At 47.2% G+C, this 21,173-nt stretch overlaps 1 protein-coding gene across 3 annotated transcripts in view; it reads right to left on the minus strand.

Moving 5' to 3' along the window:
• Stx18 (syntaxin 18) overlaps nucleotides 1-21,173 on the minus strand; it is a 98,463-nt gene that overhangs the window by 19,585 nt on the left and 57,705 nt on the right. For 2 of the 3 annotated variants that reach the window (XM_006985616.4, XM_076545681.1), the window contains exons 2-5: nucleotides 20,912-20,979; nucleotides 8,064-8,179; nucleotides 6,458-6,535; nucleotides 6,228-6,294 (exon numbers count right to left, since the gene is read on the minus strand). In XM_006985616.4, the coding sequence (XP_006985678.1) occupies nucleotides 6,228-6,294; nucleotides 6,458-6,535; nucleotides 8,064-8,179; nucleotides 20,912-20,979 (329 nt within the window). The remainder of the gene's footprint in view (nucleotides 1-6,227; nucleotides 6,295-6,457; nucleotides 6,536-8,063; nucleotides 8,180-20,911; nucleotides 20,980-21,173) is intronic. The other variant, XM_042285915.2, reaches the window with a different exon arrangement.

Below are 21,173 nucleotides of genomic sequence, written 5' to 3' on the forward strand. Positions count from 1 at the left end.
ACTAAATAAAGCATTTATATATCGGATGCTGTTATTTAGCCTTCAAATGACAGCATTAGATATCTAAAATGCAAATGCTTTCTGAGTTCTTCAGGAACTACGAGTATAGAATATTGAGAACTTCACAGGGTGGCAATCACTGAAGATGTTGACAGAGAGTAAGACTTTGGCAGACACAAGGACATAAAGGACATTCCAGGCATAGGGACCAGGAGCTGGTCATTTACCTTCAGAGAATTATCATAGCTGGCCATTTCTAATGCATAATCGCTGTGGACTCAGTCCCCTACCTAGGAGGCTCTGGCTGCCCCACGTCCATTCCTTATTTTAGTCTGGGTGTCTGACAAGAGTGAGCTGGTGTTCTGTGTTTTAAATGTTACTGTATAACAACCACACACAGAGAAGTTTGAAGTATAAAGACTCCCTCAGTGAGGAAGTTCCAACCCGATGCCCTCCACCTTTACATGTTTAACACGCTCCCTAAAGGCAGTGCGCTTCGATGTGACCACCACAACCAGAAAAGGCACAGGCATTTCTTCCTCCCATAGCTTCCTCAGAAGATTCCGTTTTGACCAACATAGCCTGTACAGTCAGAGTCCTGGTCAGAATCCTGCATCATGTTACCCACGAATGCTTTCTTTAATCTGTTTGGAATGCTTCTTTCGGACTCTCCTTGAGCTCCATGTACTTGACACTCCACCATGCCTCTGAACTTAAGCCTGGTGTTTTGTGGCTGACGCCTGGTGATGCCTTGGTAGAAATCACAGAAGCACTGATGCTCTTCAGGGGCATCTGCCAGCCTGTGTGTGACTCACCTTGACTGACACGGTGGTTGTCGGGCTCCTCGTTATAAGGTTTTTCTTCCTCTTTGTCAACAAGAAGCCAGGGGAAACACTTGACATTATAACTCTCTCAAACCTTTATTCATTCACGAATTTACTCCTGTCCAGGTGGACTCCTGATGCCCTCTTTCACTCAGCGGGCTACACCTGCTGCTTTCCTTCAGTTCTCACTCTATGTTAAATGTGGCTGGTAGAAACCCCTCAGGGTAGCCGCTGTGACCATCAGACACTTTCCTACTGTTCTGTAATCCCTCCCTTGTTTTCTGATACAGCTCATTGCACACTTTTCCTTAATCCAGTCTAAGAATAGGCCATTTCTCCACGAAACCTCATCCCTCCAACCTGGAAGTGGTACTTAGAAACCAAGACGTGTGTGTGTGTGTGTGTGTGTGTGTGTGTGTGTGTGTGTGTGTGTGTGTGTGTGTGTGTGTGTGTGTGTGTCCTCAGCTGCTGGATCACCTGGAGAAGCCAACACCCTCGGCTCCACCGCCACCTCTCCTCCTGGAGGGGATCTAGCCGTCTTTGCATGCCCTCACTGCCTGGATGACCACTGCCCTCCCTGACCCCCTACCCTGGGCAGCAGCAGGGCTCCTCCTCAGCAGCAGACACTCACCTTTACCCCTCCCCATCTCCTGGTTCAGGACTGCTTGGTTCAGAAGGGGACGGGTTGCCTGCCTCTTGATGAACATTCATTTAATGCCCATCACCCTCATGTCTGAGTGTGGCAGTGCCAGTTTTCAATGTAAAATAAATAGAGGGCTGCAGAGAAGCAGACAGAGACAAAGATGAACACTTTTGTAAGGTGATAAAAACAGATTCTAATTATATACAGAACGTCTACTGAAATCCTTAGGGAAATTACAAATTATCTAGCTAAAGGCAACCTGGGGTAAAAGCAGTTTTTGAAAGAGTCACCACAAAGATCAGTTTATGTCCCCTGATTTATACTTCAGCATAAGTATGTACTTCTCAAACTGAAGGTCAAGTACTATCTAACTGTGATCAATACAGGTCCCTGACTTTGAAGGCTTGGGATTGTATTTGAAATTGTAAAAGAACAAGAGAGAAAGAGGCGGCTCTTCTTGTTTTGAAGCAAGCAAAAATAAAATAAAATAAAAAGCATGGAAGCACACTTTGCAAACACAGAGAAACCACGCCATTCCAGAAGGACTGCTCTCTGCCTGTTACACCCCAATGCAGAGGGCAGAGTATACACGTCACAGTGCCCTACTCCAAAGCGGCATCTGAGTTTCCGAAGCCTCTGAGTCACAGGGAGAGTGGAAGTCAGCTCACTCTACCTAAAGCCGCGTGCTCCATCAGGCAGTCACTCACCTATCAGGTATTTACTGGGCATCTGCCACTTCCCAGGGAAGTTTTTTTTTTTTTTTTTTTTTAGTAAGTGTTCCTGAAAGTATGGTCTACTGACTGGTACCAGAGTCCACACTGCTTATTCCTGGCCTGCCACAGTAAAGTGAGAACGCACAGCACTCTGACAGTGCCTTTGTCTCACTGAACATGGTACAGAGCACTGGTGTCATCAGACCTCTGTGGCAGGCCACCTGAGGCATAGCTGTGACCCTGCCATGCACAGGAGACTAACATCAGTCCCTGGCAGACTGCCAAAAACTACAAAGAGGTGGCCCTTCATGTCAGGGGGTGCTGCTCTAAGCCAGTGTCTACACAGGAAAAGGCCAGATAGTGAACATTTCAAGATCTAAGTCGTATTCTTCCTTCTTGGTTTACAGATCTTTTCAAACACAATAAGCCATGCTTAGCTGGAAAGCCATACAAAATGGGCCAAAGTCTAGACTTGGCCCACAGGCCAGTCTGCTCCGCCCTTTTCTAGGCAGCCAACAAGGCCCCATCATAGACAGTAAACGAGGGACAATCATCACTGTGGCCCTCATATCACATGCCATCTCTGCCTTTCCTCTCTAACTCCATCACTATGACCATTCCAAACACTGGCAGCATCTGCTGAGCTCTCGCCATGTGCATGACCCTAAGTCAGGGCCTGCAGCAGGCTAACAATCCTGCTGAGAGAGGGCTGAATCATAAACGATAGACTCTTTAGGTACTAGTTCAGTACGTGATGCTATGCATCACATGAGCACTAACATCTTCTCTAAAGAACAAGAAAAGCAGCATGAACCCCCTCCTTTGTGCTGACAGCAGAGAACACAGAAGAGAGAATATAAGGGGCTGTGTGGCTGTGGATCACGGCAGTGTCTTTGGTGTGTGTTGACCTGGGCAGGAGAAGGGCTTGATGCTCCCTTTTGGAAAGTGTCATCATGACACAGAGCCCATGCAAACAGGTCTCTGGACACAGAGCGTGCCTCTAGTCCAACAACAGACTCCATTGTAGGAGTAAGCTTTACTTGGGCCACCAAGACTTTTGAATACCTTCACAAAGTCTCTCATCTTCAGGATCTGTGATGGTGGGGGGATGCTAAAAATACAGCTTTAAGACACACCAATGAACTTGGCAGGTTTTGCAGCGTTATCCACTTTCTAACCTTGTTTTGTAATCTGCTCAGTAGTTGAAGAAGCTATAGTCTTTAGTCATCAGCTTTCATTCTTCTCTGATCTCCCTTCAGACAGAAAATGCTCCCCAAAATTTCCACTCCTAAGAACACTGTCGCAGAAAAGTGAAGGGTTCAAATCGTGCCCTGAACCACCATATCTGAGGCAGGTCAGCTGGAAAGCACAAACAAAAGCCAGCACTCATTGCACAATATGGAGGGTACCTCTGCACCAGCAGACAAGGGTCTCAGGTGAGTCTCTGTTCTCAGAGGGTTACCCGAAAGCCTCCTCCTGACTGAGGAGGGGAAAGAGGGCCAATGATACACAAGCTGTTTTTCTGGAGAGAGTATGTTTCTGATTAGCTCAGATGTTTTATGAGAGTACCTACCACCAGAGTGTGTGATAACCATTTCAGCTTCAATCACCCCAAAGTACGAGAAATTTAAGGAGACAAAGAGGAAAAGAGGTGGATTGAAAATCCTCTGCAGATGTATGATAGGCCACTTGTGCCAAGGCTTCATCCAGTATTGGCCCACGTATTTCTAGTTTGTAAGCTTGTACCTTGTAACTCTATGAGTAGGAGCAAGCCGCCATGCCCAGTTTGATGTCTCCTTCAGTCAGGAACCAATGGCTGAGCATCTACTTTGTAGCAGGCTCTGATCAGTGCTCTGATCAGAAAGTCGCAAGACAATGGGCCTCACCTCCGAACCTACAGTCTTACAGAGCAAAGAGATGGGATGCCCAGGGTAGTTAGCCCTCTCTGGCTTGAGGCAACATGCAGCAGGTACCACTGTCAGCTCAGAAAGCAAAATGCCATGAGGGTAGATGAAAACAGGTACCTTTAATGACAGCACTATCATTTAGAGACAACATAGCCATTGTAGGAAAGGACAGAGCAGTCAGCTGGGAGTACTTTCTGGCTTAATGAGCAAAATATTTCCAGCAGTTTGAAGTAAGAGCACTTTGGTACAGTAGATGGATGTGACATGTCCACTCTACAAGAACAAAAGCCACACCCACACTCTTAAGACACTACGGTGAGCAAGGCGCACCTTAACAAGTATGTTTTCCTTCACCAGACAGATAAGCGAGATAGTGACAACAACGTCACAGAACAGGAGCAGCGGGACTCCTCAAATCAACTTCCGAATGACAGCCATCAGCAACCCAAACAGAACAGCAGACAGAAACAACCCACCAATGACAACTGCGCACACTCTACCCACCGGCCTCCCCAAGGGACAGGCATTGCGCCATGGGCTGAGGGGTGTGAGGAGATACAAGTCCATGGTGGCTGCATGAGTGTGCGTGCTGCTTCTGGCCGTGAACAACAATGGGGAACCTAGTAGAAGGGAGACACAGCACTGGTGGCAGCAGCTGGAACACGTCGTAGGACAGGTGATGCTTGAGTTGGGCTGGAAGGATGAGTATGACTTTGTCCACCAGATGGACAGAGCAGACTATGTGAAAAGTTCTATGGATGGAGAATTCAGCAAGAATTGGGCACAAGGAAAGCAAAGCTCCTTTAGAACAAAGTCACACACAGGCCTGGCAGAGCAGATGTCACTGGGGACTGATTTAGAAACAAAAGTTATGAAACAGTCATTACAGCCTTGAGTTTGCCAAATTTGGCCTTGGTGAGACCTGTGCATAAGAGAGGCATAAGATTAAGTATAAATTATATGTATGTTTTAAGAAGATGTCTTGTGTGTAAAGATGAAGAAAGACCAGAAAGAAGTCAGGGTGGTTAACACATGCCCGCAGTTCTACAACCCCACCATCTGGGAGGCTGAGGCAGCAGGATCAGCAGTCAAGGCCTGCCTGAGAAGGACAAACCTAAGAGGACAGGGCTGGACCACAGTGTGAAGAGTTACAGTTATTCAAGGTCTCAAAGGTCTTTTGTTCGGGGTAATCTCAGAGAGCAGCTATTTGGCAGGTGATTGACTGACACTGTACAATTCCCATCCGACTGCTGTCAGTGTGGATGTCAGAGGAAACCTCTGCTGAGAAGCAGGGCTGAGGCTGCAGTGTGCTGAGGCCTCTTCTTGTCTCCACCTGTGACACTGCAGCAGACATGTCCGCCTCTCCTCCTGGGGCTGTGAGAGCCAGTGACTGGTCTCCTTACCATACTGACAGCTAATCCTACAATACCAGAGTTGAACCTGCTCCCCTAGGCCCTCCCTGGGCAAACTGGCAGTACCATGCCCAAATGGGTATTGGGGTGGGGATGGAGTTCAGTGTACATGGCATCTTGAATATATTATGTCATATTGTCAGCAACGTAGGGGAGCATGGTCACTGTGGAAACCCTTTCAGAGAAGAAGGTATGGGGGGGCAGAGACCAAGGACAAATAGCTCCAAGTGTCCCACCTCATAGGATTATTAAGAAATAGGGTGGGAAAGCTGGGTGGGTGGCACATACCTGTAACCCACTCACTCTGAATCCTAAAGCAGAAAAAATATGGGTTCAAGGCCAGTTTGGGCTGCAAAATGACTTTGAAGCCAGCATGGACCTCATAGCCAGACTGTCTCCCTACTACTCCCAACCAAAAAGAAAAAGTAATTAGGTAAGTGCTCAATACCAGTTCAGCTGCCATGAGACTGTGGGGGTCACGTGAGTTTAGAACCCGCTGAACCTCAGTGTCATTAGGAAAAGAAAGAGAGAACCTGCCTCACAGCCTGCTGTGGCTAACAAGAGTGACCAGTACCACCTGGTGCACAGGATGTCCTCAGCCCCTATGACAGCATATGGTACAGACTTCATGCACACAGGCCCACAGAGTCAGTGCTTTAGGAGCTCAGGCTGCCAGTCCTGCTGCCCATTTTAACTCAAGAAGGAAGGGCAAAGGCAGAAATACTCACAGTCTCTTCTTATCCACCACACGCTTAACTCGGATGGCTCTTTGTTCAGAGTAAAGCTTACACACTCCTGTTGAAGCAGAAAATACCAGAACAGAGACCGTTTAAAATGGCTTCTCAGGCAAAGGTATCATTAACACTAATGAGACACTATGGTCTTCGGCTAGCAAAGCTATTCTAAATTGCATCTCTTATGAAATACCACATTTGACCTTTAGAAGAAAATGAAATACTTTTTAAGTAATCTTCAACGAAATCCATAACTGCGGTCCTGTGTTCCTTCACTTGCTGGGAATGTATCTCCTTGTGGGCTGTAAGAGAAAAGGGCAGCACTCAGGTCTGTGCTCAAGGACTCCACAGAACAGTCAGCTTCCTCAAAGCTGTTCATTGAAAGCATGTTCAAAAGCCCAGCTATAAACCAGCCTCGTGTCAAGTGAAACTACATTTTTAAGAGTAAGATTTACTAGGGTTCACCAGGTGAGAGATTAAACCTATTGAAACTGCAGTCAAATAATTTATAGCTTATTACAGCACCAGGGGAGCTGAGTTGATCCAGCTCCTTCCGGAATGCTGACCTGGCTGTATTAACAGCATCCAGTGCTCAGGTTCACCTTCAAGTGACATGCTTAAATCACACATGCTGGACCACAGACACCCTCTGCCTGCGCTGTTTTCAGCCTACAGTGACTACTTTCTCCCTTCAGACACCGAGTGACACTATGCATACTAGCCTGCTCTCCAACAACTGTTCACAGTGATGAGCCACAAGGGCAGGCTCCCACACAGAAGCCCGCCTGTGCCAGTTCCTATGGTAAGACCCTGCTCTCGGTGGAAAGGCTGGGTGCCTAGTGGGTAGGCATGATGCTAGGACATCACAGAAATACCTCAAGTAAGCCAACTGAGTCCAGAGGCAAGAGGTAGCTGAAGGTCACAAATGCCTATGCCCTTAAGAGTATGTATGGGGCACAGGTTATGTTTTTACTAGAGGGCCATATAACCTGGGACTCACATGAAGATTTGGGTAGTCTGCAATGCTGCACACATAATTTTGTGGGATGCACATTTTTCTGGTAAGCTTTCATCAAGACTCTCCCAGTGGATGATCCCATGTTCTTTCAGAAGCTTCTCCACTAGAAGTCAGTCATGAGATCAACAGTACTTGGCAATTTTGACCTCTGTAGTATTAATGCATGTGCTTAAAAAATCAAGGAAGACACATGGCTGGGAAGCCTAGCTCCTCTATGGGGATGAAGCCCAGTGAAGGGGAGATAATACTAGGCCCCTAGTACGAGGCAGGGTTCTAAGCATGCTGTAAGAACTTAAGTGATATGCCTAACTCCTGTCTGTATTGTTTCAATGGAGAAGTTGTGCCCAGGGAGATGAAGCGACTTGCCCAAGGCCACAGAGCTAGCATGTAGCAGAGCCAGAGTGCATTGCTTTCAAGTCATGGATGCAAAGCTTCCTCTCAATCACGAAGTCTCATATGGGGGTTGACTTAGCCACATTTACGTCATCTGTCCTGCCATTCAGAACATAGTCACACATGCATGTCTCCACAAATACACAAATGCTTGCAGACACACAATCTGTTCCCTTTGACCTTGGCCTTTTGGTAGGTTACAGATTCTATTTAGAGAGGTCCTTTCCATTTATTTAACTTGAGTGACAGTCTTTTCAGGACTTTGAACAGCTTAGAAGACTGACCAGGAAGGAAGGATTTTTAAAGTTGAAGTCCTAAATGCCATTCAGAAAGAAAGGGGATCATAAGTGGCTGCACCATGAGCAGTTTAACTGGTTGGCACATTCATAGGATCTGTTGGCTTCTTTCAGAGCATTCACCTTCTGTTCGGAGTTGCTGAATTGCCTCTGAACAGGTCCTCATGAATATCTGAGCATCCTGGTCTATCTGGTCTCGCTCTGTGTCCGTCATCCTCCCATATTCAGACATGATATGGCTGAAAAAGAGGAAACAATGTGAGGGTGGCATCAGTGATGCATAATGCAGTCCAGGTAGAGTGTCAAGAAGAAAGGTTTCAAGCTGGGTGGCGGCGGCGGCGGCACATGTCTTTAATCCCAGCACTCGGGAGGCAGAGGCAGGCGGATCTCTGAGTTCAAGGCCAGCCTGATCTATAGAGTTTCAGGACAACCAGGGCTACATAGAGAAACCCTGTCTCAAAAATCAAAACAAAACAAAACAAAAAAAGAATTAGAAAGGTTTCTCTGACCAAATAACACCAAAGCTGAGACTTGGAGGGGGCTGGCCAGACCAACAGGTGGGAGAGTGATCTGGAGAGTGGAACAGAAGCCATGAGGTACAGTCTTCTAAACAGCTTCCACAGAGGCGGGCCAATGTAACAGGCTGCAACACACAGCTTTGCTAGGAACAGAGGTTCCAACTAAGGACTGCATAGCCCAATAACTATGTTAGAGTCCCAAGCCGCTCAGCCTGCATGCTGCAGGGACACAATCTGGGGTACATGAAACACGAGAAACTTCTGTGGGCTGTTTTCTGATTCTAGAAAGCAGTTTTCAAAACTCACAATAAAAAGCCTCTAGAGCCAGGCAGTGGTGGCACATGCCTTTAATCCCAGCACTTGGGAGGCAAAGGCAGGTGCATCTCTGTGAGTTCGAGGCCAGCCTGGTCTACAAAGTGAGTCCTTTGGACAGCTAGGACTCTTACACAAAGAAACCCTGTCTCAAAAAAAAAAGCCTCTAGAAATAAATTTTATCTCTCCTGATGTTAAGTTAAACCATCCTGAAGTGACGGGGCTGGTAGGGGCATCCACTTTTAGTAACAAGGCCCTGAACAACACAGAACACCTAGCTTGCCTTCACAAGCGCTGGCTGAGTGTGGCAGCATCATCAGTAACACCAATACTCCTTAGCCTATTTCAAAACTGTGGACTTCACAACTGAAATTTGGACTCACTATGCTGCAAGCTGAAAGGGCACTTATGTAATGTAGACACTCAAACCACCCATTTCATTCACCTGTCCATCTAGCCATGAGGACAAAAGTCCTGACCGTCCTATTTCACCTGTGACCTAGGTCATAGCGTTTCCACTCTGTCGTGAGTGGCTCTGACCACCGGTCTGTCCCATCAATTCACTCCAGAAATGATGGACTCCCATGGAACTCACCCAACATTACTTTTTCATGCTGTGCTGGTCAAGAGATTATCATGCCTCCACTCCAAAGCTGCTTTGGGACAGAGCTGGGACCACCTCTGACCCTCACCTTTAATGCACTGCTGTCAGCTTCTGACCTGACTTTCCTTTTCTCCATTGCACTTATTGTTCCCAGAAATACCAAAAAGTCTGTTTTTCTCCTCCAAAGCTATGTGGAAGTAAAGACTGTCCACCTTGTGTCTGCTTCCCTCGTAAAATCATACAGCACAGGGTCCCTGACTAACACCAGTCAGACACCGAGCATATGCCAGATTGGTTCTCAGTGCTTTATGTGTATCTGACTTCTCATTTAATCCTCACAAGTCATTCATTCCCTTGTGTATGTTCTGAGCGCCCTTAGCATAAGTACTAAGTTGGGTTCAAAACTGAGTAAAGCTCATTTCTATGTCCACAAAAGGCACTCAACTGTAAGAATGATCAACATGAAACCAGAGTGCCAAGAACTGCACTGACTGGTGCTGATGTGAAGTGGACAGCAGAGCTCCAAGAGGAGCATGGTCAGCACATGCGGGATGGGGTGCTGGCCAGGGCAGGTGGAACAGAAGGCGTGCCGACAAGGACGGAGACAAAGACCAGACATGATTCCTCACGCTGTGGGTGATTGTTTGAGTGAACATATAGTATCTACTTCACACCCAGGCACACGTGAGTGAAGATGGGAAAGGAGCAGGAAGGCTGGCCCTGTGTAAACGAGGCACCTGGTTCTAGAGAGGGGCAGTGTTGGGGTCCTGGAAAAGTCCCACAAAAGACCACCATTCATGCATGCAATCAACAAGAGCATTTATTATCTGGAGAAAGATTCCAGTGTACTGGGCTGCCGTCCCACACAGAGACAAAATGGTGACAATGCTGGGAGGAGCTCACAGGCTCCTTTTAAGCACAGCCAAGGGGAGTTCCTAGAGCATTAGGTCATTTTAGATAGGAATGACTTAAGCAAATGGCAATCATATTACTATGTTCTAATTGGCTAGGGCTAATTAGGGGCTGGTCAGGGCTACAGTTTTCCATTTTGGGGCAGGCCTGGCTTCGTCTTTATTTGGTTACCTGCTGACTGTGGTTCAGGCCCCCTTGTCCTTGTTGTTGGGGATGCTGGAGATTGATTAATCGCCCTTTGTGGCTTTTTCAGAAACTGCTTGCTCAAGTCTCAGGAAACTGAAATTGAGGCCTGATCTCTGAGAAGATGGAGCAGCCTGTTATGGCGCCTCCTCGGTCTTCTCAGCAACACGTGTGTCTATACACTGATGTGTCTGGCACACGGCGGCACCATTCCTCCTGAGATAGTGTTACAGTAAGCACTTATGTAAAACTCAAACACAGACACTCCACCCTCCACTCCCAGGGCTGCCTTCACCAGCAGGATGGTCAGTGGAGGAGTGTAAACAGAGCCATTTGTACATGGTCTGTTTCTCCATAGCACACTGCCTCAAGACTGAAGAATCCTGACCTCAGGTGCTCTAATCCCTGTTGAGGGGCCGCTGCCATTGTCCAAGAAAATTTGAAAGGCTAGGTGCAGGCAGTGTCTATGGGGTGTAAAGGTGAAAGATCTAAGAGACACCGACAGGCAACATGGACTGCCTGGGCATGGAGGCAAAGGAAAAGCCTAGAATGCGGGTCTGTGTACACAAACACACATCACACCCAGGACAGAAGGCCCAGGCTGGAGGGAAGGAGCTTTTGGTACTGAGCCAAAGGTGTCAGGCCAAACTGAGGGCTTTACAAGTGGGAAGCTGGAACACTTACAAGAGTGCTCCCTACTCCGCTGCTCCACTGTGTTTTAAAAGCACGAGATACACAGTGTGCATTTGAAACAGAGCAGGCTACAGTTATCAAGCCACAGTGAAGTTACAATAGCAAAATCATTACTATTCTGAAAAGGTTAAACGTCTTGTAAACAATTTCAAGCTATTCTCATGGGACATGCATATATAAACATCAAGTTTTATTTCCTTGATTATGAGGAGAAATAACTGTGTTACAGATCTCAATATAGCTAAGTAGTAGATTCAATTAGAGGAGACTACGTTAGGTATGAATTTGAATTGGTCAATTTACTTCAGGAGATGGGGGGAGTGAAAAAATAACAATTTATTTGCTGGTTCAGAAATTTAAAGGAATATGTTTCTCCTTCTGACTTGGTTGGTGGCACATTAAGAAATGACAAGTTCAGGGTCAAAACATCACTGACTACAATTTTATATAGAAACAGCCATGCCCTGAGGGTAAAGAAGAGGCAGAAAATAGCAAATGCTTTACTGTGCCAGGTGCTGAAGGATATGGCAACAGTTTAGGAATATAGCCTTGTTTTTGCTGGAAATGTTAGAGTCACAGCAACTTTATACTGGGCATATAATATGCATGGTCAATACACATTATGAAGTTAAATTGTTAATGCCTGGGCTACACACAGGAGCTGAATGCAGACCCTGCTTTCAATACATTATCAAATAGGTGACATCGACAGGCCTATGCATATAGACGGGTTATATCACACAGCACAGGCTAATGGTCAGCAATACTTTCATGAACTGACATTGACCAGTGTGCTAATCTAGGGAGCTACATACATTTACCTACTTAATTCTCAAAACTTCCAGGTAGGTGCTATTATATTCCCATTTTACAAATGAACCAACCGAGGCACAGAAAGCTATTTAACTTGCTAAGGTTGCACAACTAGTTATTAACAGAGATGGGGTTTGACCAAGGCAGCCTGCTCTGGAGTCACACTTCATCAACCCCTATAATGCTTCTATGGAACCAGGTCACATGGAGGCCACCCATGGCTCAGTCTCACTATGCAGCCGAGGAAGACCTAGGAATTCTGAACCTCCTGGTTCTACTTCCCAAGTGCTGGGATTACACATGTGTGTCACCGGGGGCAATGAGGCAGGAGATTTTGGACCAGGATGCTTGTTTCCTATATTGGTGTGTGTTTGGGGGCGGGGGTGGATGGGGAAGGAGGAACCCACAAACTGATCCTTGAAAGACAGGCATGGCTGAGGGAGGTAAGAGTAACAATGAAGGCAGAAGAGAAGGGTGAGGACTTCAAGCTGGCTGGAACATAGGGCAGGTGGGAATGCTGTCGTTAGTGGCGTTCAGAGCTAGTCAGGGACTCTGCAAACAATGAAAAGGCTGGGTGTACAAGGAGAAATGACGGGACAACACGTTACATGGAACAGTGGTAGAAGGTCAGGCCTGGGGCTACTGACCTCCAGCTAAGAATCTTGCCTTATTTGTCTCCATGTTTATCTGTTTGCATCCTTTGTTTGCTTGTTTGTTAATCAGTGCTGGGGCTGAACCCAGGGCATCATACATGATAGCAAGTGTATGCCCAGCCTCTCTCTGTTTCCTAGCACTTATAAAGGGTAGGGGCATGATAAATTTTTGCTGAACTTTATTTTCAGAATGGAGCTGCTGGGTTTGGTGGAGTACCCCCTGGAATCTCAGGACTGGGGAGGGGAAATAAGAGGACTGAGAGCTCAAGGTTAGCCTGGGCTACATAGAAACCCCCCACCCCTGTTTTAACAAGGCAAACATAATGGAGGGAGGAGAATGGCAGAGTTTGGGTAATGGCAGGAGGTTCAAAATGGAAGAAGCAGGGATGTAGAACTGCCTGGAACTGGACCTGTGTGTTCAAGAAGAAACAGAACAGGGAAGGAAAGCAGGAAGCTGAACTGGGAACTGAGGGCAAGCAACTTCAGCAAAAAAGAAGTAATGCTCTGGAGACAGAATGCCCCACGACCAACACAGTGCTCTGAAGGACGGCCCAGGGCAAAGGCTCTTCTCTATGTGGTTAAGATCTTGAGGAATGATGGATGGTCTCTGAAGTGCTACAACTTAGTGAAAGGAGAGTCAGTGAACTTGGAACAAAGACATCTGATGAGCCATTCAACAGCCCCACTCAGATGTTTACTCTGCACTGCACATATATATGTCTAACACTGAGTTCCTGACCTCTCTCTTCAAATATGCTCTCCAGCAGCTTTCCCTAGGATGTGCTGGTAATGATTCCATCCCTTCCTGCTGCTCAGGCCCCAAACCCTGACATCATCCCTAGCTCCCCTTTGCCTCGGTTTGTATAGATCTATCTACATATCCTGTTGGCTCTACCTTCAAAACATTCCCTAGAATCTATCTACCAACATCTCCCAGTCTGCAACAGAAGCTGACTCCAGGGTCTGCTGCTTCTGCCCAGCCCTTCCTCGTCTGCTTAGAACACCAGCCACATGGGTGCTCTTACATATTTGGATCCCGTGAAGCCCTCTGCACAGGCCCTTCCAAAGCTCCTCAGAGCAAAGGCTGTTAGGATAGACAGGGCCATTCTTGAGGAACTCTCTTGGCTCATCTCACACACCTCAGTCCTTGGCTTGGGCTCATTAGCCTTCTGCTTTTCCAGCTTCCATGTGTGTTGCACACGGACCTTAGAAGCCCTGGCTCTCCTTCTGGAATGTTCTTCCCAGGGTCTGAATAAGTGACTCCATACTTCCAGTTACTTCTCCTACTCTGCAATCTGAGTGGCTCTTCTGGAAGCACCAAGGTGAAAGAGGTCAAAGGCTTCCAAGTTAGAAAGATGCTGGCTTCTGAACAAATACCTGCCACCCGGTATTTGTTCAGACAGCACTGATTCCAAAGGCATTGGACTAACATCCTCTGGCTCCATAGTCCCAGTTAATGGAGCCCAGCTGAGTGAGAGTGAAGGTCTAAAGGCTAATCTGAGAATACTGACTACTCGGGGAGGAAGGGAGCCCTCAGATACATTATACAGACCCACTTGACCTTGGATACTGGAAACCGATGGAGCTGTAACTCTTTTAGTAGCAACAACAGAACCAACAAAGTTGTTCTCCCAAGTGGCATTGTTTTGTTGCCAGGGTATCATGGAAAAGGTACAGAATGGAGAAATTATTTTAATTAAGGTCATTCTAAGATCCAGCCAGAGGCTGCCTAGGCTGCATGCTGTTCTGCTCTAGTAAAATGTCATTATTAAAAAAATTAAATGGGTCAATAAAGTCTGAGCTCTACATTCTGGAAAAAATTATAGCTTCCTAATTATGTCAAACTAACAAAGCCTCATGGTCTAAAGGCAATATTTCTACCCATGCTCTTTCAATTCTGTGATTACACTGCTTATAAAATGTTCCTAGGAGCAGGCCAAGGCCAGCACACTGTTCTGGGAGGGGGTGGTAAAGCTGGTGGCTGGCAGTACTCTACAACCTTAGGGAAAGAGAACTTGGTGGGGTGGATGAGGGAGGCTGGTCTCCATCTTCAGGGAGAGCAGTATGGGGACACTAGTCCTTTGTCCTGGCACTTCTGTGTGCATCAGTTTCCCCAGAGTGAACCTAGGCTTCCTCTCTTCAGCCTCCCCAGAGAGGAGCAGGAATCTCCCTGATGAGTACTCTGGCCAAAGGAACTGGGTATGTACCTAGCCCACTCCCCATCTCCAGACTGGCCTGCCCACAGACAGCAGAGGTTACCTCTGTTCTACTCTCTCCTAGCAAAGGCACCTGGCCCTGCCAGCTGGGAGCCAGGGACTATGACTGCTCAGTGGCACTAACCTGACAGAGTCTAATTGAGGACCAGAATATCACAAACCAGCTCACCTACAGTTTCAAGTTCTGCCTGTTGGCCTAGTTTATCCCCATCCAGGCTTTATTTGATGGTCAAGGCATCATGGGTCATCAGAGTTAACTCAATCATCACTCAACAAGGGACTCTTGTGTGCCAGGAATTCACACGTTTAATCCTCATAAGACCATGGTTCATGTTGCATCAGAAAGAAAAGAAGCACAGAGAAGTGATGTGAGTTGTACATATGGACTGATACCCAGCCAAACTGGACAGAAGTATGTCTGGTCCCAAAGCCCACGCTCTTTCAAAGGCAGGAGACAAGGGTGGGCTAGAACTGGAGTGTAAGGGCTAGCAGAGAAGACTAAATTTCTACAAAATGCTGGGCTGCTATAGAGTAAAGAAGCCTCAGGGACATGGTTCTATGTGCTGCTCAAAGGGGCTGAGGATGTCCCCAGGGTCCTGCTCATCAGCCCCAGCGTTTGCTACCACAATGGCTGGGAAGAGTCAGGCTTGGGGCTGCAGTGGACTGAACTGAGATGCCAGTCAGCTGTGCAGTCTGGGGCCCCTGGGAACTTGCTCTGTCCCTCCTCCCATTACAATCATCTTCAGATTCTACTACGCTACCATTCTCCCAACAGCACTGAAACTGGAATTTCACATCATTTCAAATGTGGCAAAGTTCTCTTCTTTTATCTCACCTTCAACCATTTACACACATGAAACTGACCTTAGGTAACAGCCTGTATTGAAACAGGCAGTGGGCAGAACCTAGCCTGGAGATTAGATGGGTTTCGGAGGCTCTTACAGTGCTGGGGTGGCCTGAGCCAGACCACCTCCATAACCCTCACCATCTACGTGGTCAGATGCTTTTCCAAGGCAATGGGAGTGTTAACAAGGGGCCTTTAACTTTTAATGTGGATGAAACCCCAGGATTTATTGTCTTTGTAACAAAGTAGCTTGGAACTGGACCTCTTGACCCTTTCTCTTCTTCTCTTTTCCTCATTCAAAATCTTGCATCTTTTAACAGCCAGAATTTTCTTATGTTTGCAGTTACATTCAACATTGTTACTCAAGTCTCAGCACAATGCTCTTCCTAGTTTTGGCTTTTATGGGAAATTGGCTTAGTCTGGGTATAGAAGCATTCTGTTATTCTTGTACTGTGCCACTTGATGGGGTGGCTCCTTTAGTCTTTTCCTGTTGCTGCGACAAAGGCAACTTAAGAGTGCAAGGCTTTTCCAGCCCAGTGTTGAGGGTATGGTCCATCTCAGAAGGCATGCCAAGGCGGCAAAAGCTGGAATCAGATGATCACACTGATCACACTGCATTCACAACCAGGAAGCAGAGAACAATGAAAGCTGGTGCTCGGCTTGCTGTTTCAAAGAGTTCACAGTCCCCACCCAGGGGAGGGGTCCTGCCGACAGCTAAGGTTAATCTTCCCACATCGGTTAACCTGACCTAGATAATTCCCACGGGTACTCAGAGGCTTATCTCCTGGGTGACTTGGAGTCCGGTCAAGTCAGTTGACAACAATCACAGAGCTCCACACGTGTCTAGCAAGCCTGGAAGCCTCAGGAATGGTCAGTATCCCTGTGTGAGTGCCATTGGCAAGGCAAAAGACTTTCAAGAAAGGTCTATACAATTGCACCTGTAGCCTCAGCTTTTAGAGACAAGGAAAAGGGCTGGAAATTGCTAGGCTCCAACCATTTCTATTTCCTCAAATCACTGCAGCTTCTAGTTAGCAACCTATTGACTTAGTACCTGATACAGGGACACACCTTCAGAAATAAAATTTACACTGCCATCTAGTGTTCAGAGCCAGCTAGCAGAGGGCTTTATGACGCAGTACAACGCAGCAGGATTACAAACATCTCAGGGTATTCTGAGACACTAAAATGAAATATGTTTAAAAGCATAAAATTGCTTGTTAAGTTTGGGGGCTGCTTGCAGTCACCTTGGATATGAGGTTCTCTGCTACACGGTTCACAACAGGACAGGCACTATTCCCAGGCGCAGTGAATACAGCAGGTGTATTCACTGGACCCACTGATTCCCTTCCTCCTTTCCGGCATTTGGGTAACTCCTTTTCCTTCAGACCTCAGCTCAGGTGTCTCTTCTTCAAAGATGTCCTCCCTGACAAGGCCAGGGTCTCCCAAACCCCGAGCTCTGCTTCTGTGGTGCCTCTCCTGTTTACAGTGCTGTCTGCTTGTGTGACAAGGAGCAGAATGGCTGTCTCTTGCCTGGCATGGAGTGGAGTGTGGCACACGGTGGGCACTCAGTAAAGATGAGCAGGGGAATTCAGGACTAAATGAGACAAAAACGACATTCGTAGTTCGGAGTGCCCTCACAGACGGACAAAGGACGGCTGAGTGTGTGGGGAGATAGAGGACTGCCGTCTGTCTGACGGAGCAAGTCTTTCTACTGCCAACTCCCAAACAATGGCACGCAGACTTCTTATTCACTGTGAAAGCTTGGCCTTGGCTTAGGCTTCTTTCTACTGAGCTCTTGTAACTTAAATTAACCAATTTCTATTAACCTACAGCTGCCATGTGGCTCATGGCTTTCACCTCTCTTCCTGCAGGTCCTGCTTCCTCTGAGTCTAGCTGGCAACTCCACCTCTCTTCTTCCCCAAGTCCTTTCTGTCCCCAGAAGTCCACCTAACCTCTTCCTGTCTAGCTATTGGCCATTCAGCTCTTTATTAAACCAATCACAGTGACACATCTTCACACAATGTAAAGGAATATTCTGCAACAGTCGGACTATAAAGTGATCCTCTAAAGGCCTGTGTTGGAGGCCTGGTCCCCACAGCTGGTTAGTACTGAACCATGACTGGATGTCAGCCCACAAACAGCATCAAGGAGCTATTAGCAAGCAGGGCCTGTCTGGAGGAAGCATATCCGTAGACATGTCTTTGAAGGGTGGCAGCTATCCCATTTCTCTCAGTTCTTGGCTGCTGAGAAGTGAGCAACTTTGCCCTGCCAAAGTCTCTGTCATGACTTCCATGACTTTCTGCCTTACCAGGCCCACAGTAATAAAGCAAACTGACCATGAGCAGAAACCTGAAATCAGGAAACAAAATAAACCATCTCTACATCTAGGTTACTCTCTCAGGTATTTGTCACAGGGATGAAAGTCTGACCAACACAATAATTAGGGTATGTTTCAAATGCAAAGACAAATAAGACAAAAGAGCCAAGAAAACCCTCAAAGTTCTATGGTGGAAGAAATAAGAGAATAAACGCGTGTTTCGTGTACTAGAAGGTAGGCACATGGGTGTGCTCTGTGTGACTCCATTAACACAGTTTGAGAGAAGCCTTTGGATTTGATGATGAGCACATCAGAAAGTAAACCCGGGAGAACAGAGAGGGCAATGGAGCTCGCTCTCCGTGCAGGGTTCCAGCACAGCAAATGGTGAGGACGGTGGGCACGCACCAGTGGTCTGAAAACCACAGCCCAATCCAGCCCTCAGGTCTGCTTCTGTGCAACCTGGGGGCTAAGAAGTTGTTCTGCTTTTGTTTTTCAAAGGTAATAAACAAACAATAACACACGTGACAGAAAGCGTGCATGGCCCAAAGTCTGAGGTGCTAACCCTCTTTCCAGCGAGTTAGCAGACCCTGATGTTTGGCAGTGAAATGAAACAGTGTAGCTTAGGGAGGAAGCAGGAAGCAAGGTAAGTGTGTGTGTGTGTGTGTGTGTGTGTGTGTGTGTGTGTGTGTGTGTGTGTGTGTGTGTGTGTGTGTAAGGGAAGAAGAGGGCCAAGTCATCAAAACCAATGGGAAGCATGTATGTAGCTGGCTTTCAGAAGCACTGGGGTTGGGAGTACAGGGCCCAGTGGGACTTTTGCCTTCTCTGTGGAGGATGAAAAGGAAGAGAAAAGAGCAAGGCAGGAAGGACACAATCCTGCCGGGGAGTTCAGGCTTCAGAGAGGAATCTACAAGGAGGAGCCTCAAGAGGCCTGTCCTAACCACACTACGGAAAAACCGGCAAACATCCCCAGCACTCCCACCCCATGGCTTGCTCTGTCCTTACATGTCACCATCAATTCTGTGCCAGCCCTCTAGCATGCAGGCTGTAAAAAGGAGGGATAGTTTCTGCCTTACTCTCTGATGTTCTCTACGCCTCGAAAATTGCAGAAGGCCCCGGGCAGGTGTTCACAGATCCATGTATGTGTGGACAGTGAGCAGGTCAGGCTGGGAAAGCCCCTTCAGGGTCAATGCCAGCTGCCCTGTGGCTGGGGAAGGCTGTGCTGTGCATTGCAGAATGATCGGCATGCCTTTGCCCCACCTGCCAGATGCCTGTAGCACTCCTCTCACTGTTGTGACAAAATCTTTTAAGATGGTGCCAAAACACCCGTGGATGAGAACCAGTGGCTAGCCATGTGCCTTGGGGATATGAGGGAATCATTTGTGTATTATCTGACAAATATTGATTGAGTGCAAAGTATAGCTGAAGCATTATAGGAATTTTTATGAGAAATTAAGGTCTTTGACCTCACAAAATTTACAAACCAGTGACAAAAACCTACTAACTGATTAAATAATTACACACTGTGATTCATGTTTAAAGAAAATACACAAGTTGGAGAAATCAACACTAACAGGAGAGATCTGTCAGGGGTGGTGGTAGAAAGGGCCTCTTAGAAGACAGTTTAATTAAGGCCTCAGCATGCATGGGCTCTCTTCTGTCCTCCATACACTACAGAGTATACAAGCTGAGGGCTGAAGCTGGAAGGGGGATGTGTGGGATAGGAAGCACCTCATCTGGGCATGCCCTGCAGCTGGAAAGAGCCTGGAGCCTTCCAGGAAGGCTGGCAAGGCTGGAGCACTGTGGCAGAAGGGGTCTAGGAGCTTGATTTAAGAGGAGAAGGTGAGCCAATACCAATGTGGTGGATCTACTCAGGCGGTGATGAAAGCAAACGGCTACTGATAGAAATGGGACTTCATCACCAGGAGGAACGTGACCATAAGTACATGAGGGGCTGAATGAAGCCCTCCTGAGATACGCTATCAGAACAAAGGCCAAGCCAGAGAGGTTTGTTTCTGTCTCTAGGGAGTGTCAAAAGAAGGAGGTTGCCATTAGGAAGAGAACTGGCAAGATAAGCATGACCCAGTGACAGACACAGGGTGAGGGCTGGAAATAGGCTCACAAGAATGCCACCAAACCAGAGAAGTAAAGTCACAGACAGAGATGGCCAAACATAGGTCAAAATAACTTAGGAGAGCCTTAAAAATCTTGTTCCTCTCCAGGTTCAGGGGACATGGACACACGTGTTCTCACCTTTGTGCACAGCACTATCCACAGTCAGGTGACTAGTGTCATCCATTAGTAGAAGATGGACAGAGAGACACACAGACTGGAAGAGTCTGCTGCTGACAAGGGGCCACCAGTGACTCAGCACAAACCCACCATGGTGGCTCTGCTTCACTCTGCAGATATTCACCACCACACACACACACACACACACACACACACACACACACACACACACACACACACACTGCCCTATAACCTGGCTGAAGCCATGGGAAGTGTCTGTCAACTCGTCAGAAGCTAGGGTCATCTGGGAAGAGGGAATGTAACTGAGACGATGCCTCCATCAGACTGTCTGTAGTGGAGGGCATTTTCCTCAGTAATCACTGATGTGGTGTCACCCCTGGCAGGTGGTCCAGGGTGTATATGCAAGAAGGATGAGCAAGCCATGAGAAGCAAGCCAGTAAGCGGTGTTCTTCTACAGCCTGTGCATCAGTTCCTGCCTCCCTCAATCATAGACCTTGAATGGAAGTAGAAAATGAAGTAACCCCTTTCCTCCCATGGAGTTACCACTGTAACAGACACTACAGCTGTGAATTAGTAAAAAGTGAGGACGAAAAAGAGCGGAATGTACAACAGAAAGGAACGCAGCCACTCAAGTCTTTAAAGAAGAACCCACTTACCTGTAAGCATTAATATACTCCTTCCTGTGTTCCAGGAGAAAATCTCTCAGCTTCCCAATGTGAGAAATCTACAATGGAAAAGACAGTACACTTTATATGGACAGGCATACACTGAGTGGGCACACTTTCCCACACACTACAGCATAGCCCCAGGGAGACTCTGAACTTCGAATTCCAAAACTTGTTTCTAATTTTGCTCGGAGGGGTGTGTGCTAAAACAAGGTCTAGCTATACAGCTCAGGATGGCCTTGAACTAGTGGTC

This window comes from Peromyscus maniculatus, chromosome 10 (genome assembly GCF_049852395.1).
Source record: "Peromyscus maniculatus bairdii isolate BWxNUB_F1_BW_parent chromosome 10, HU_Pman_BW_mat_3.1, whole genome shotgun sequence".
Taxonomy (NCBI): Eukaryota; Metazoa; Chordata; class Mammalia; order Rodentia; family Cricetidae; genus Peromyscus; species Peromyscus maniculatus.